The 15,934-nt window shown below is 33.9% G+C and overlaps 1 protein-coding gene across 1 annotated transcript; it reads left to right on the forward strand.

Moving 5' to 3' along the window:
* The first annotated feature begins 6,006 nt into the window (after positions 1 to 6,006).
* LOC131992476 (proteinase-activated receptor 1-like) lies at positions 6,007 to 10,504 on the forward strand. The gene is made up of 2 exons (XM_059358073.1): positions 6,007 to 6,303; positions 8,619 to 10,504. The coding sequence occupies exons 1-2, from the start codon at positions 6,228 to 6,230 to the stop codon at positions 9,872 to 9,874; spliced, it is 1,332 nt and encodes a 443-aa protein (XP_059214056.1). The 5' UTR covers positions 6,007 to 6,227; the 3' UTR covers positions 9,875 to 10,504.
* Positions 10,505 to 15,934: the final 5,430 nt, after the last annotated feature.

Below are 15,934 nucleotides of genomic sequence, written 5' to 3' on the forward strand. Positions count from 1 at the left end.
AGAGACAATCAGAACCCAGCTGTGCAGATTCCCTGAGCTCTTATTTAGTCCTAAAACTCTTAAAGCATGTTTTATTGATGTATTTCAATGTTCTTTGTGATTGTGTACAGCTGCTATCTTGTAACAGAGACTTAAATCGGTAACACTTTACAATAACCATCATTTATATATGGTAAACAGATAGTTTATTCATGTTTAATCATCATTTATAAACCGTATATAGGCCATTTAGAATGGTGAATAGAAAATGTAATCATGTTGAACTATAATTTATAAATGGCAAATAGATTTCTTTACCATAAACAAACATAATTATTACTTTATTAATAGCTATACACTCATTATAACATTTTTACACCATATTAAGTATGTTAATCATTTCAAAATGATTCGTATACCTTTAAGAAATTGCTTGAAAACATTTAAAGATTAAATATGTATAGAATTTTGTAAATGGTTAATAATAATTGGTTTATAAACCATCTATAAACATCACTTAGATGGTTATTGTAAAGTGTTACCCTTAAATCTATCAAAACGTTCTGTTAAATTAAATAAAACATTGATCCACTCGAACTAGAAGTCATTCCAGTGTTTGAAGTGCGGTAAAATATTCAGGCAAGAAAACACTTTTAAAATGCATGTTCAGACACACAGCTGAAAGTAATAGCTGCTGTTTTTATTCAAGAATTGCAAAATAATTGTATGTAATGCTGGTTTAAACATATTAAAATAAAACAAAACAAAAACATTGGTCGAAAGAAAATGCTCTGATAAGATCATTGTAAACTTTCTACACCAGCTAGTGAATATAGTGGAACATTTAGCAGCTAAAAGTGAAAGATATTATTGGTGGAGACCAAAAAAGGAGCTAAAAGAGAGTAAATATTGGACCTGTATATATACACTGTAAAAAAAAGATGAACAATAGCTACTCGATAAAATTGAGGCAACAGATTGCACGCAATATTATTAATTAAATCTAACTACGTTACAAGTTGAGTTAATAATAACTTAACAGGAAGTGCCTGTCAATTAAAACGGACTAATTCTATTGTGTTGGATTAATTCAAAATTCTCTTGATTTAGAATTACATACACATAAAGATTATATTTATTGTGATCAGAATAAGTAGATTCTATCTCAAACATTTTTATATTAAAGTTACTTAAACAACTGCCTCAAAATCAAGGACGCATTTATATTTAACACATTTTATCAAATATATTAAGTAAAATGAAACTACAGAATAATTTATTACAGTGTATGGTGAAAACAGATTGAACAGCTAATGAATAATAATGTTATTGCTGTAATTGCTGAGTGTGTACGTTGCTTTTTACACATCTGCTTGGGTAATTAAGACGTGTTTAACCCAGGTTTAACCTTTGATTCAAACTGCACCTCGACTGCCTGTAAAATTTAATCTTCAAAGGATAATCCTGCCATCTTAAGGCGAACTCTGCTCTGTAGCAGGGTCAGAGGTCAGGGGTCAGGGTCAGCCCACTTTGTATTGTGCAAGAGTGAAAAACTAATAAATAAGCAACTGTTTGTTAAGAAATTCACCACCATCATCAGCATAGGTGATAATATGCAACTGGTGTGTTCAAACCTTTCTCTAAAAAACATCAATTTATAATGCACCTCCAACAATTGGGGGTTGGCACAAAGTGATATTTGACCTAATACCAATGGAATATCTAACACACAGATTTAAATGTAAGATGGATGACTTTTTAAAGATCTGGGTCTTTAAAATACGCTGGTAAACGACTCACAACTATTGTATTAAAGGGATGATAGATGGCAATGAGGGAAACTGGCTAACTGATGTTTTTGGGTATAAGGAAGGACATTAATTTACTTATTATTATTTTTAATTATCAAAAAAAATAGCTTTTTCTCAAAATGGAAATTTAGATTTTTGGGAAAATTGTTTTTATTTTTTTTTATTTTTAATGACTCTTCACTTCTTTTTTTCCAGATGTGTATTTGCTACATCACTGTCTATCGTAATGGGACAGAGCATTTTCATTGCATTGTCTGTATTACGTAATAAGTAATTGGATATTTGTATTCTGTGGCCACAGTGTGTTGTTTGTTGTTTTTGTCTATGTTGGAAAATGCAATAAAAAATCTAAAAAAAAATTAAAAAAAACCCATCAATTTGTGTTTTTGAAGGGTTCCATGTGCAGGATTATTATTATCTGGTGTCCGGATGCAGAGACTTCCTCATGGCTCCACTTACTGACCTGGCAGCTTCAGGGTGATGACAGGACTCAGGCAGGATAAAACGTTAATCAGTGAGCTTTAGAAGAGCTAGTAGGAGGATTTGTTTTTATTTGACCAGAGCCAGGCTGCCACTGTTTCCAGGCTAAGTTTCCCCCCAAAAATTGCCCTATTTCCCGCAAAAAAAACAACAGCCAGCAGAAACAGAGGTGTAGATGTTAGAGAACTATAAGCAGGAAAGGATGTGATGTAATTTTAATTATTATACGATATTACACCGGTCCTTAAATCACTACACTGGCTTCCTGTGAGTCAGAGGATAGATTTTAAATCTTACTGCTGGTCTACAAAGCTCTGAATGGTCTCGGACCAAATGACCTGCTTGATCTGCTCCCTCTCTACGAAGCATCCAGACCCCTTAGGTCAGCTATTTTCAACCTTGGGGTCGGGACCCCAATTGGGGTCGCAAGATGATTTCTGGAGGTCACCAAATCATTTTGGAAGTCAGCTCTGTCTCCACTGTGTTAAAGTGTTCATGTGTTAATGTGTTTTAGTCTTTTTGGTCATTTGATATCTTTTTTTGGTCATTTTGTGTTTTGTTTTGTTATTTTGTGTCTTTTTTGGTCATTTTGTGTCTTTTTTTTGGTAATTTTGTTAGTTTTTTGGGGCCATTTTGTGTCTTTTTTGGTCAATTTGTGTCATTTTGTGGTCATTTTGTGTCTTTTTCTGATCATTTTGTGTCATAAAATATAAAATATATATATAAATGCACAGACAGAGAGATGTTTTAGCTGTTGTCTGCTTCATTATTTGTCCAAAATTCGTCGTATCAACTGAGTTTGTATGATCTGAACTGTGAGATTGTGTTCAGTGAGCGGCGGTCTTTATTTGTTTATTATTGTTTTTATTTCTATTTCCCTGTTTTAATTGATTGTTTTTACTGTTTTCAATCGTGTCCTGCTGTTTTAATGTGTATGTAAAGCACTTTGAATTACCTTGTGTTGAATTGTGCTATACAAATAAACTTGCCTTGTCTTGCCTTGCCTAATCGTAATGTAATTTTGGGATGTTTCACATGGGAGCTGTTTTAAAAATAAGAAATTCATTGAGACAACTATTTTTGTAAGGAAACGGGGTTACGCGGCTGTCTGTGAGCTCAGATATTGAGCCCCGGAGGATAAAAAGCTGAGGATGAATGAGTCAGACGTCCCACTCCATCCTTCCCCCATCAGTTTCCTTTGTCACACAACTCCCTTTCATCTCACGCAAAGAAAGTAAGAAAGTACCCAACATGTTTCTCTTTCTGTCTAACAAACTCACTGTCTGACTGGTGTTTTCCACCATTATCCTCTAGTCTCTACAGCTCCAGACCAGCAGCAGCAGCAGACAACAGGAAAATCACTTCATCTTGTTTCATCTTGATCTCGACCAGTTTCTGTGGGAATTTCTCTTGCTTGCCATGTGCAAAAATGTAAATAAGTATCATGTGATTCGGTGGAAAGAGAGAGAGGCCATTAGAGTCTGGACATGGAGTTTATATCAAAAGTAAACAAACTGAGACAAAAAATAGAAAAAGACGAGACTGAGATGCTGAGATCATCATGAAAAAGAAGTTAAAAGAAATTCAAAGAATGTTTTGATGTAGTTGAAATAAGAGAATGTATCTAAAAAATAGCAAAAAAACAGCATAAAATAACATATAGCAAAGGTATTGTGCTCCACTTCATCCAAAATAATTACTTGTTTAATTATGTTTCTAATAAACTGTTTATATGATGAGATGTTTGTGACAAACAGGAAGCGCTGACCATCTTCAGGGATTCTCGTTAACTAATGTGTTTATTTAACGATCCTGCATCCACTCAAAGTGTTGCTGGAGGTTTTTCTCCCAGAAAAAACTTTCTCACTCCACTTTTTCTCATAAAGAATTTATATTCAGAAGCAACACTGACAGTAAAACCATTAAAAAAAACACTTTTCACATACTAAGAAGAGGTGGAAACTCACTGATGCACCTCATCATTCATGGTCTAACACCTCCGCTGGTAATACATGCATGTGAAACAACAAGACTTAGTTGTTGTTGTTGTGTTGATGCTTTTACTTTGAGAATAAGACAATTTTTAAAAAGAAAAATATACAGTAAATAAGCTACAGCAGCTAAATAACATATACAGTGGGGGAAAAGAAACTAAAAGCAAAAAAAGCAAAACATACAGTAAAAAATGTGATTAAAAATTTAAAAAATATATATATTATAAATCAAAGTCAAGTCAAGTCAAAGTTTATTTATAGACATTTAAAAAACAACCTCAGTTGACCAAAGTGCTGTACAGTTATTAAAATAGAATAAATCATACACAAATAGGTATAAATAAAAACAATGAAAACAATAAAATACTAAAAACAGTAAAACAATATAAATATAAATAGTAGATGAGGGATAATGACAATATAAATATAAAAAATGTTAAAGAAAGTTACAATATACTATTTAAAAAAACTAAATAAATAGTAAAAAAAAAAAAAGGGAAAAAAGTAAAATGTACTGTAAAAAAATACAGCAAGTAAAAAAATAATGAGCAAAATATACAGTAAAAAAAACGGGGGGAAGAAAGCAAAATATCCCATAAAAAACAAAAAGGAATAAAAGCAAAATACCCAGCAAAACAAGAAAAAAAAGAAAGAAATGCTGTTAAAACATAGCAAAAGACAAAGAGAAAAACAGCATACAGTATTATATATATAATGAATGAACATATGGATATAAATATATATATATATATATATATATATATATATATATATATATATATATATATAAAGAAAGAAAGAAAGAAAGAAAGAAAGAAAGAATGAATGAATGAATTCACATTATTGCATATAAGAAAATCGATAAGGCACAGTAAATTTAATGAACATATGGATATATATATATATATATATATATATATATATATATATATAAAGAAAGAAAGAAAGTATATAAGAAAAATAAAATATATATATATATATATATGAAGAATGAAAGAAAGAAAGAAAGAAAGAAAGAAAGAAAGAAAGAATGAATTAATGAATGAATTCACATTATTGCATATAAGAAAATCGATAAGGCACAGTAAATTTAATGAACATATGGATATATATAAATATATATATATATATATATAAAGAAAGAAAGAAAGTATATAAGAAAAATAAAATATATATATATATATATGAAGAATGAAAGAAAGAAAGAAAGAAAGAAAGAAAGAAAGAATGAATTAATGAATGAATTCACATTATTGCATATAAGAAAATTGATAAGGCACAGTAAACTGAATGAACATATGGATATATATATATATATATATATATATATAAAGAAAGAAAGAAATATAGCCTATATATATATATATATATATATATATTAGTATATGAAAAAGAAAGAAAGAAAGAAAGAAAGAAAGAAAGAATGAATTCACATTATTGCACAAAAGAATAATGTCTTTACATGGCATATAATATCTTAATTTTGGGAACAAGTAATTCCAGATGTCTGAGTAGCTACTTTACTGAAATAAAACTGAAACATAATATAGATTATTGAATAATTCACATTAGCTTCCAGCATCATTCTGTGTTATTATTTGGTTTGCAGCCATTTGGCTTTCTAAAATGTCATAAAATGTGTCTAATCACAGTAAGTGATGGTTGTTGTTGTGGCTACCACCACATTAATGGTTTTTGGTTGGACGTGTCTGTTGTTGTGTGACGGGAAAGGTGACATCATCCTGCAGGAATGTCTCGGACTGCGGTTGATTAGTGGACCGGGGCGTTCCGGACCGGGCGGGCTGTGGGCGGAGTCAACCCGCTCTGCTACCCTCCCTGGACGGCGTTCAGCTGCAGAAACCACCCGGAGGAGCCTCGAACAACACGGAGGACCTGAACGCGGATTTATCGACATTTTTAAATATTATATATCACATTTCTGTTGTTTTATTGAGACTTCAACATGTTTTCAACGTGTTTAAAAACGCTCGTGGTGGTGGTGCTGTGTGCGCGTGCGGCCCCGGCTGCAGCCAGGAACAGTAAGAAAACTTTTACTTTCTGCTCAGTTCAACTAGGAAAAGTTTTAATATGATATGATTAAATGTGTATAATTGTCGATGTCCCTTCTAGAAAGTTATTCAGCAACTTTTCTTGAAGATACATTTTTTAGTTTTTGTCATTTTCAATAAGAAGTAGAAGTAAATAATGTCATTCTTTAAATTCAACTTCTCTGAGAAAGCGTAAAATGGCTTATTATAAGAAAAAATGGCTTTTGTTTGTCATGAATCATCAGTAAATTGAATATCTTTGAATTTTGGACATGTGTTCAAACAATATAAGGTATTACATTTCTTCACCTTGTACTTTGGGAATTAATTAATTATAAAAAATAATTAATAAAATAAATAAGTTGCAGTCCTGTAATATAGTATAGTAGATGAGGGATAATAATGACAATTATTTTCATTATCAAGTGATTTGGGAATATCGATTAGACTGTAAAACTGTGAAAAAAAAAATGCCCATCACTACTTACCAGCGTCCACTGTGACGTCATCAAAAACCTAAAGATGGTCAATTTACAACAAAACACAAAGAAAATAAACTTTTGAAAAGTAGGAACCAAAGAATATTCTTTCTATTTTTTCACAATATGTTTCACCACTTTTGCTTGTAAAATGATTGAAACCAGTAAGTGATTATCATTATTGTTCACTATTTTTTTTTTTTTGATTGACTTAAGGCTGCAAGTTCGATTTATTTTTTATCATCAGTTAAGCTGCTGATATTTTTCTTGATGATTTGTTCATTTCTCTGGACCTTGGTTCACAAATTTGACTTGCAGATTCAGAAAATACGTAAAATTTTATATAACAGAAGACATGAGGGATGTCTTGATGCCAGAACTGTATTAGTCGCTACCAATACCAGTGAACAATAAACAATAAATCCCATTTCATTCTTCCTGTCCTTCCTGTCCAGATGCTTTGAAATACCTGGATAACAATGGAGTGAATCATCCAGGATTCATAGAACTTTGGTTATATCCGTAACTCTCATTCTCCCTGAAGAATTCATACATACGTCTTTAACTTGTTTTGCTGTTAGTTACTCTCCTTTCTGTTTCCACATGAGGAAAATTATAAAAAGTGTCTCTCATTACCAATATTAGCTGCACTCTTTCAACTATATCAGGCTGAAAAAAATGTGCATGCAGGCTGAAATTTCATGGTGTTCTGTCATAATTATCTAAATAAACATCTAAAATCATGCACTATACATGGAAGAGCTTATTTAGATTTAGATTTTACTTTATTAATCCCACAATGGGGAAATTTCTTTGTTACAGCTGCAAATTTCACACAATTTTTAAGATAAGAAAAGATCTAAGAAAAGACATTTAACTATATAAAAAATATAGATAATAATATAGTATATACAACTTACTGCAAATTAAGTGGAGAATGTGCAGAGTGCAGATTATATGTAAAAATGTTCAGGTTGTGCTGGTGTTTTACAGTCTTATGGCAGCTGGAATGAATGACCTACGATGTGTTTATAAGCTGAAAGTGAATCTGTAGCTTTTACTTATAATAGAAGAAAACTACTTGCTATTTTGTATTTCAAATTCACATATATGTTTGCTGAAAAACTGTTTTTTTAGCACTTATGTTTTACTTTTGAGAAGTCTGTCAAGCCTCTGTACGTCTGTTTATTGTAGAAAGAAACTGTAAAAACAGACATTATCGTTAAAATCTGAACTTTTGGACGGTCCTCGCATGGATCAGCGGTTACCAAAGTTTCTGCTTGAAAAAGCTGTGATATTTCTGTCAAAATGACATTATTCCACATGTCTCATTTTTAAAAACAAACCATTTGTAATAACCAGATCCTGTTAAAAACATTAAATTCTGCTCCTCAGCAACACTGTGAAGCCATGATTGATTCTGCTGAGATGATAAATATTCACTGAAAATCTGTTTACACAGACCTGAGAGGAGAGGACAGTAGAGGCTGGAAAATATAATATAAATAGTTCAATATGTACTTTTAGAGAAATATATTTACCAGTTCTATAGCACTCTGGATAAATATGTTATCATATCATTCTGATGTGCTTTAGATGTAATAAATGAAACCATAAAAAACAAGTAACGTCACATTTTCAGACTTTAGGCCTCAACCTGGTACCGAGGTATCGGACATCGATAGAAGATCAAACGGTAAATTATTAACTAAACAAACAAAAACAATTTAATCAATTGTTCTTTAAAGACAATAGCTGCCTGTTATTTCACTTATTGACCTGTTGATTGTTAAATGTTTCTTACGACTCGTTTCTTTTTCTCCCTAGTGAGTGATAAAATGAGGACCTTTGGTGCTTTTCACCACCCGGCCACAGCTGAACCGTTCCCGCCAGATGTGATCTACGGAGACGAGTTTACTCCCGAGATGAATCTAAGTGTTCCAAATCGAAGGTTTCCAAATCGAACCGCCGTCTCGGTCCACGTCTCTGAGGAGGCGCTGCTGTTCCTGACGGGTCCCGTGTCCACCGTCCTCATCCCGTCCTTCTACTCGCTGGTCTGCCTGGTCAGCGTGCCCATCAACGTGCTGGCGTTGGTGGCGTTCGCTCGGAGGATCCGCCCCAAGAAGCCGGCGGCCATCTACATGCTGAACCTGGCGTGCGCCGACCTGCTCTTCGCCGCGCTGCTGCCCTTCAAGATCGCGTACCACTTCGGCGGCAACGACTGGATATTCGGCGCCTTCATGTGCCGCGTGGTCACCGCGGCGTTCTACTGGAACATGTACTGCTCCGTGCTGCTCATTGCCTGTATCAGCGTGGACCGGCTGCTCGCCGTCGTCTACCCCATCGACTCGTTGACGTGGAGACGGCCGCGGAACGCCGTGGCGGCGTGTGTGGCCATGTGGTTGCTGTCGTTGGCCGGCTCGGTGCCGCTCGTCCTCTCCGAGCAGACGTTCCACCTGCAGCAGCTGGACATCACCACCTGCCACGACGTGCAGCAGGTGGAGGACCTGATCGGACACTACAAGGTCTACTTCATCGCGCTCTGCTGCGCGCTCTTCTTCCTCCCCCTGCTGGTCACCGTGGTGTCCTACGCCCGGGTCATCTGGGCGCTCAGCAGAGTGGCGCGTGGCGTTCCCGGTAGCTCCCGCAGGAGAACCAGAGCGGTGGTGATGGCGGCGACTGTGCTGGTGATGTTCCTGCTGTGCTTCACGCCCACCAACTGCCTCCTGCTGGTCCACTACCTGCAGTATAACGAGGACGTGCAGCGCAGCCGGGACGCCCCCGACGGCTCCTACTCCGTCTACCTGCTCTTCTTGTGTCTGGGGAGCCTCAACTGTGTCCTGGACCCTCTGGTCTACTACTTCGGGTCCTCCCAGTGCCAGAGGCAGCTGTCCAGCACGCTGAGGTGTCAGAAGGTCTCGCAGGGCGGCAGCAGCTCGTCCTCCAACTCGTGCCGCTCCAGCAGCAGAACAATCCTGAAACAATCCGGCCGCACGGAAAGCTCCAACATAAACACTTCAGTCACCAAAATGGATTCCTTCCAAGCTAATCTCAGCAGCCAGTACAAGAAGCTGCTGGTCTGAGAAACAGACATTGATCAGAGTGATGAAACTGACTCCTACCTGTGATTTTAAACCGTTAGAAGGATTTTATTAACTGTAGCACGCCTTCCAGGGGAGCTCCGTGTTTTTACAGGCTGTTTGTGTCTTTGTGAGGACTGACCTTGACTCTGGCTGCAAAGAAACATTCCAACGGTTATCAAACCAAATATCACAGTTTAATGCAACACAGCTGTCTAAAGCAGGGCTCGGAGCACCGTGGTGCATTATAGTCCACACTTTTCCCTCTGAACAACCTCCAGAAATACACTGTTTATCATAGAAAGGAACTAAAAACTTGAATTTGAACTTTTGGACAGTCGTTGAACGGATCATTAGAAAAAGTCACCAAAGCAAAGTTTAAAATTGTGATATTACTTTCACTATCACTTTAATTTACATGTTTCATTTTCGTTGCCAACAATAAACAGTTTGGAATACTAGTTCCTGTTAAAAACATGAAATGGTCACGTGACAAATACGACCTGAAAATCTGGACAGGAAAGGCTAGAAATATGTAGATAATTCAATATGTAAAGCATTTGGAGACCAAAAGGAAATTCTAAATTAAAAAGACAGTTTGCAGAATCAAACCGTTAAATTATAGCCATTTGGATTAAAAAGTGTCAGGGAAATGGGGGGGGGGGGGGGAGTGTTGTATTTACATTTTTTAAATAATTTATTAGACAAATCGAACTAGCGTTTCCTCTTTTTTATGATTTGTGTCATTATAATTGTGTTATTCTGCACAAAAGACATTTTGGTGTTGTTGGTACTTGATTATGTGGATTCTTATTTATACAAGGCCACAATGAGAAAGAACAAAAAACGCCCTGAAACATTTAAGATGAGCTACATAACTTAAAGAATAGCATGTATGCTGCTATCTTTGTTAAAGTGAATTAGTAATGAATCAGCATCATGCATGAGTCATATAACCGCCTGGTCTTACAGTGCATGAACCATAATGATGACCATACAAAAACATAGAAATGCATGACAAGAAAAGCATATTGTCAGTATTTTAGAGAGCCCTGAAATGTCACATACACTACTGGTCAAAAGTTTTAGAACACACCAACTTTTCCAGAATTTAATTGAAAATGATGCAGTTTAATGTCTCAGTGTACTCTGAAATTAATGCACATTTGCAACATTTAAAATTCTTTATTGAGCACGATAGTGTTTTGAAAGTAAAAAAAAGATTCAAAATCACATTTTATGTTGGACTAAAGGGCTAAAAAAAAGACACAAAATGACCAAAAAAAGACACAAAATGACAAAAAAAGACACCAAAAGACACAAAATGACAAAAAAAGACACAAAATGACAAAAAAAGACACCAAAAGACACAAAATGACAAAAAAAGACACCAAAAGAGACAAAATGACCAAAAAAAGACACAAAATGACTTACAAAGACATGAAAAGAATTCAAAAATGGACAAAATAGCCCAAGACTCCATAGAGTTAAGTTGTTAACCCATTTCTTGTTCCCTGAAAAAGGCCTACTTGTATAATTCTGAAATGTACATTATTTTTCAGTTTTGGTTCAGCTTACCTTTTTTTATTTACCTCTGGCAGTTCACCACTTACCTTTGGACCCTTTCAAGCTGTTCATTTGACTTGAAATGCTTGAATTTCAATAAAAAACTGGAAAAATTGGGGTGTTCTAAAACTTTTGACCGGTAGTGTATAATGCTGTTGGCAGCCTGTATAGTTTATTATAGAGAGGAGAAAGTTATTCTGCAGGACTCTGTGTGACAGTCTCTTCTTCTGAGTGATGAATGAAGAGAAGAAGAAGGAAGGAAGTTCAGATAAGAATGTGCTTTCTAGAACAGTTCCGCTGAACTCTTGATACTATGAAATGCTTCTGTTTTTGCACTGTACGTGTGAGAGCGTAGGAGTTTATAAGCTGCAAGTGAATTAACGCAATAGAAGGAAATAACTTGCTTTTATTTTTTTTTATTAAATGTATGTTTGCGAAAAAGCTGTTTTTTAAGCACTTGTGTTTTACTTCTGAGAAAGCTGTCTTCTGAGAAATCATGTCTTACTTTGTACTTTTAGAGAAATATATTCAGCTTTTTTTTTTTTATTATAGCATTCTGTATAAATATGTTGTCATTCTGATGTGTTGTAGATGTAATAAATGACATCAGATGTGGGCATATTTAGTTTCATGCTGCTCTCTGCTGGTTAGAAACGTGATTGCATGCAACATAAAGCTGTGGTTGTACACCTGTGTCTCCAGCAGGTGGCGCTGTTAAACTGCTAATAAAAGGAAACATGAAGGATGAACTTTGACCTCAAGCAGCTCTCACTGTGTTTCAGTCATATAGTATTTATATACAGTCTATGGCAGAGGTGTCAAACTCTGGCCCGTGGGCCAAATTTGGCCCGCAGTATAATTATATTTGGCCCTCGAGGAAATACCAAATGACAACCAGAGCTGGCCCGCCGGTATTATACAGCGTAAATAATACTACAAATCCCAGAATGCTCTGCTGGTGTTCTGGCTTGAACACAGTAGATCAGTGTGGAGCAAACTGAGCAACAATTAAAGTGTCTTTATGCACTTTTTCTTGCTAGTCCAAGGCTTGAATGGCTGCACATTCATTGAAGGATATTATTATTAGTCATTTGGTTTATTATTGTTATTTTATTCTTACATTTATTTTTAGCCTGTGGAAAAAGATTACTGTTAAATTTAAATTTAAAGAAGGCCGCAAATAAAATAAAGGGACATACGATTTTTATTTAAATTTTATTTAAGAAATGAATGCCATTGATGTGTTTGTTTGTTTTATTTGATATTCGATTTTGCATGTTTGCAATATTAAGTTATATCATGCTTTGCTTGTTCCATTTCTTTTGAACTTGTTTAGGTCAATTTTTTTCAATAAATATCAATGTTGGCCCGCGACTTTGTCCAAGTTTTAAATTTTGGCCCACTGTGTGTTTGAGTTTGACACCCCTGTTCTGTGGTATCAGTCTAAAGAGGAAAGAACTACTGAATGAATAAATACTCTCTGAAACTTTCACTCCAACATAATTCACTAGCACTTATTGATGCACTAATAGCTTTTATTGCAGTATACCTTGATTGTTTGCTTTCATTCTCCCTGTAAGTCGCTTTGGATAAAAGCTAAATGACTAAATGTAAAATGTAAATTGCCTCTTCTGCAGGTTCTTTCTATTTGTCCATCCACTCTAATAATTATTTTATGATTAACTGATTAATCATTTGTTCATGCATGACCAATTTAACTTATTGCACATGAAATATTTCCTTATTTGATGAAAATATATTTTTTTAAATTCCAATGTTTTCTTCATTTTGTCATCTTCAGTAAATGCACAAAGTGAAAAGCTAACACTTCAGTGTGTTCTACAAGTTAGGTAGCTTAATGTTCAAAAATCTTTCTAAAAATATAAAAACTGAATTAAAGAAAAAACGAATAAACAAAGAACATTAACAACAAACAAACAAACATTTTGAACATTAAGTTAAAAAAAACATCAGCTGGACAAGTCCAAGAGACTTTATTTATATGATAATTTTAGGTTATTTAATTTCTTTCTTTCATTAATTTATTTAATGTTTAGGTCCTTACAATTTTTTTTTTATTTCTTAAACATGTCTTGAATTTCTTGAATATATATATATATACATATATATATATATATATATATATATATATATATATATATACATATTGACATTTGGAACAGTCTCCCACAATAAGGGAATGTCCCACTTACTCTTCTTTTAAAGGAAATCTGAAACAATGGCTCAAATCACATCAAAAGTGTGACCACTAACTGGACTTGAGACGATTGAACATCACTATTTATTGCTTAGTTACATCCTGTCTGGGTCTGTGTGTGTGTGTTGTTTTGTGTTGTGTGTGTGTGTGTGTTGTCTCCTCTATTTGTATCTTACCTATGTACATGCTGTCTTTTATATTTGTATTTATTTTTATTTTTTTAGGGACTACGGATGCAAACTAGCAGCCTTGCTATAATCCGGCATATTTACAAAGATGTTTATTGATGTTCATTAATGTGCACTGTCCCTCTCCAAAAATAACGTATTCGTAAAAGTATCCGTGTGTATGTGTGAACCCAAACATTGAGGAAGTAAAGTCCCAAATGTTTTCATGTATTTCATGACTTCATGAAGCACACAGCGACCAAACACTCAGTATAGCACAGCAGCTAACAGCCACATACACATTCACCTGTCTGCAGGTGTGAAGCAGCTTCTGTTCTGCATTCTTCATAAAGAGGAAACAGAAGTGGAACCAGCTGCTGATCACTTTGTGTTTCATAACTGAGGCGAGCAGTCAGTGGTGGTTCTACACTGTCAAATTAATAATAAAATGATCAATTTATAACGAACTATGGAACAATTTTAACCTTTTATTTTGTTCAAACAATATCTCATTGTGCACAAAAGGAACCCAGAATGTTACATTGTATAATAGTTTAACTCCATGGAGTCTAGAGGGATATTTTGTCTATTTTTGAATCCTTTTCATGTCTTTACGTGTCTTTTTTGGTCATTTTGTATCTTTTTGTGTCTTTTTTGTGTCTTTTTTGTCATTGGTGTCTGTTGTTGTGTCTTTTTCAGTTATTTTGTGTCATTTTGTGTCTTTTTTGGTCATTTTGTGTCTTTTTTGTCATTGGTGTCTGTTGTTGTGTCTTTTTCAGTTATTTTGTGTCTTTTTTTGTCATTGGTGTCTGTTGTGTCTTTTTCAGTTATTTTGTGTCATTTTTTGGTTATTTTGTGTCTTTTTTTGTCATTAGTGTCTGTTGTGTCTTTTTCAGTTATTTTGTGTCTTATTTTTGTCATTTTGTGTCATTTTGTGTCTTTTTTTTTGGTCTGCTTTGTTTTTACTGCACTTTCAAAATAAAAAAAGTGATTGTGCACAAAAATGAGAAATGTCATTGTCATACAGATTTTAACATGTAATTGTTGGTGAGTCTCATAATTTAAATCAATGTATTTGTATCTTCCAAAAATTTACTTAAATGAGATGTTTAAATAAGCTAAAATAAAGATTTTGAATGCTTAAATATCATCTTTGCCATTTTTTCATGTGCTAATGTGCCCCTCTGATTAAACACTGGCCCCTCCTTGGCCCCCACAGTAAAACTGGTTTAGAAGCGCCACTGTAGCATGTCTTTTAAAAACAGTTGAAATCTTTATTTTGTATTAATGATTTGACTTTAACTCAAGTTATCAAATTAATGTTGTGGCATAAAAGTATCCGCTTCCATCTACAAAGTTCCATTCAATCTACAGAACAATCATTTTTGAGTTATATCCGTTATGTTTCCTTTACATAAGTAAAGACATTTACACAATAAGATGTCCTGTCTCACAGGACAGCAGATTAATTTAGATAATATTTTAGGTTGTTTTTTTAAATTAATTTCTGTATTTTTTGAAGAGGTTTAGGTCCTTACATATTTATTTATTTATTTAAAGGTTTTTTAGGTCCTTTTTGTATTCTTTCATTTTGTTTTTAGATGTTTTTTAGACATTTTATGTTTTTAATTATTCATATTTCATATGAATAAAAAAAATCATATTTATATATATTTTGTTTGTAATTTACTTTTTATATTGTTAGAAAGATTATTTCATTCATCATGTTTTAAAGTGTCACCTGGTGCCATCATTTCTGAAATTTCTTTTTATGTTGACGTTTTCTTTTCTTATTATTTTCTATTATTATTATTATTATTATTATATGCTGCTGTTTTTATATATTATATATATATACATATATATATATTTAGTACTTTGTGACGCTGTGTGTATTTGTAAATTTGTAAATAAAAAGAAATAAATCAGAATCATCTTAATTGGCCAGGTACAGTATACAAATACAGAATACAAATATACAAATATTAAATAGCAAATACAGCAAAAAAAGACATTTGAAAAATATGTTCAGGTAGTGCAGTTGAAGAAATAAATACTTATAAAGTGTTGCAAAAAAGTTTGAGCTTAAAATATATTTGCTTTGTTTCAGAA

Source organism: Centropristis striata, chromosome 19, assembly GCF_030273125.1.
Source record: "Centropristis striata isolate RG_2023a ecotype Rhode Island chromosome 19, C.striata_1.0, whole genome shotgun sequence".
Taxonomy (NCBI): Eukaryota; Metazoa; Chordata; class Actinopteri; order Perciformes; family Serranidae; genus Centropristis; species Centropristis striata.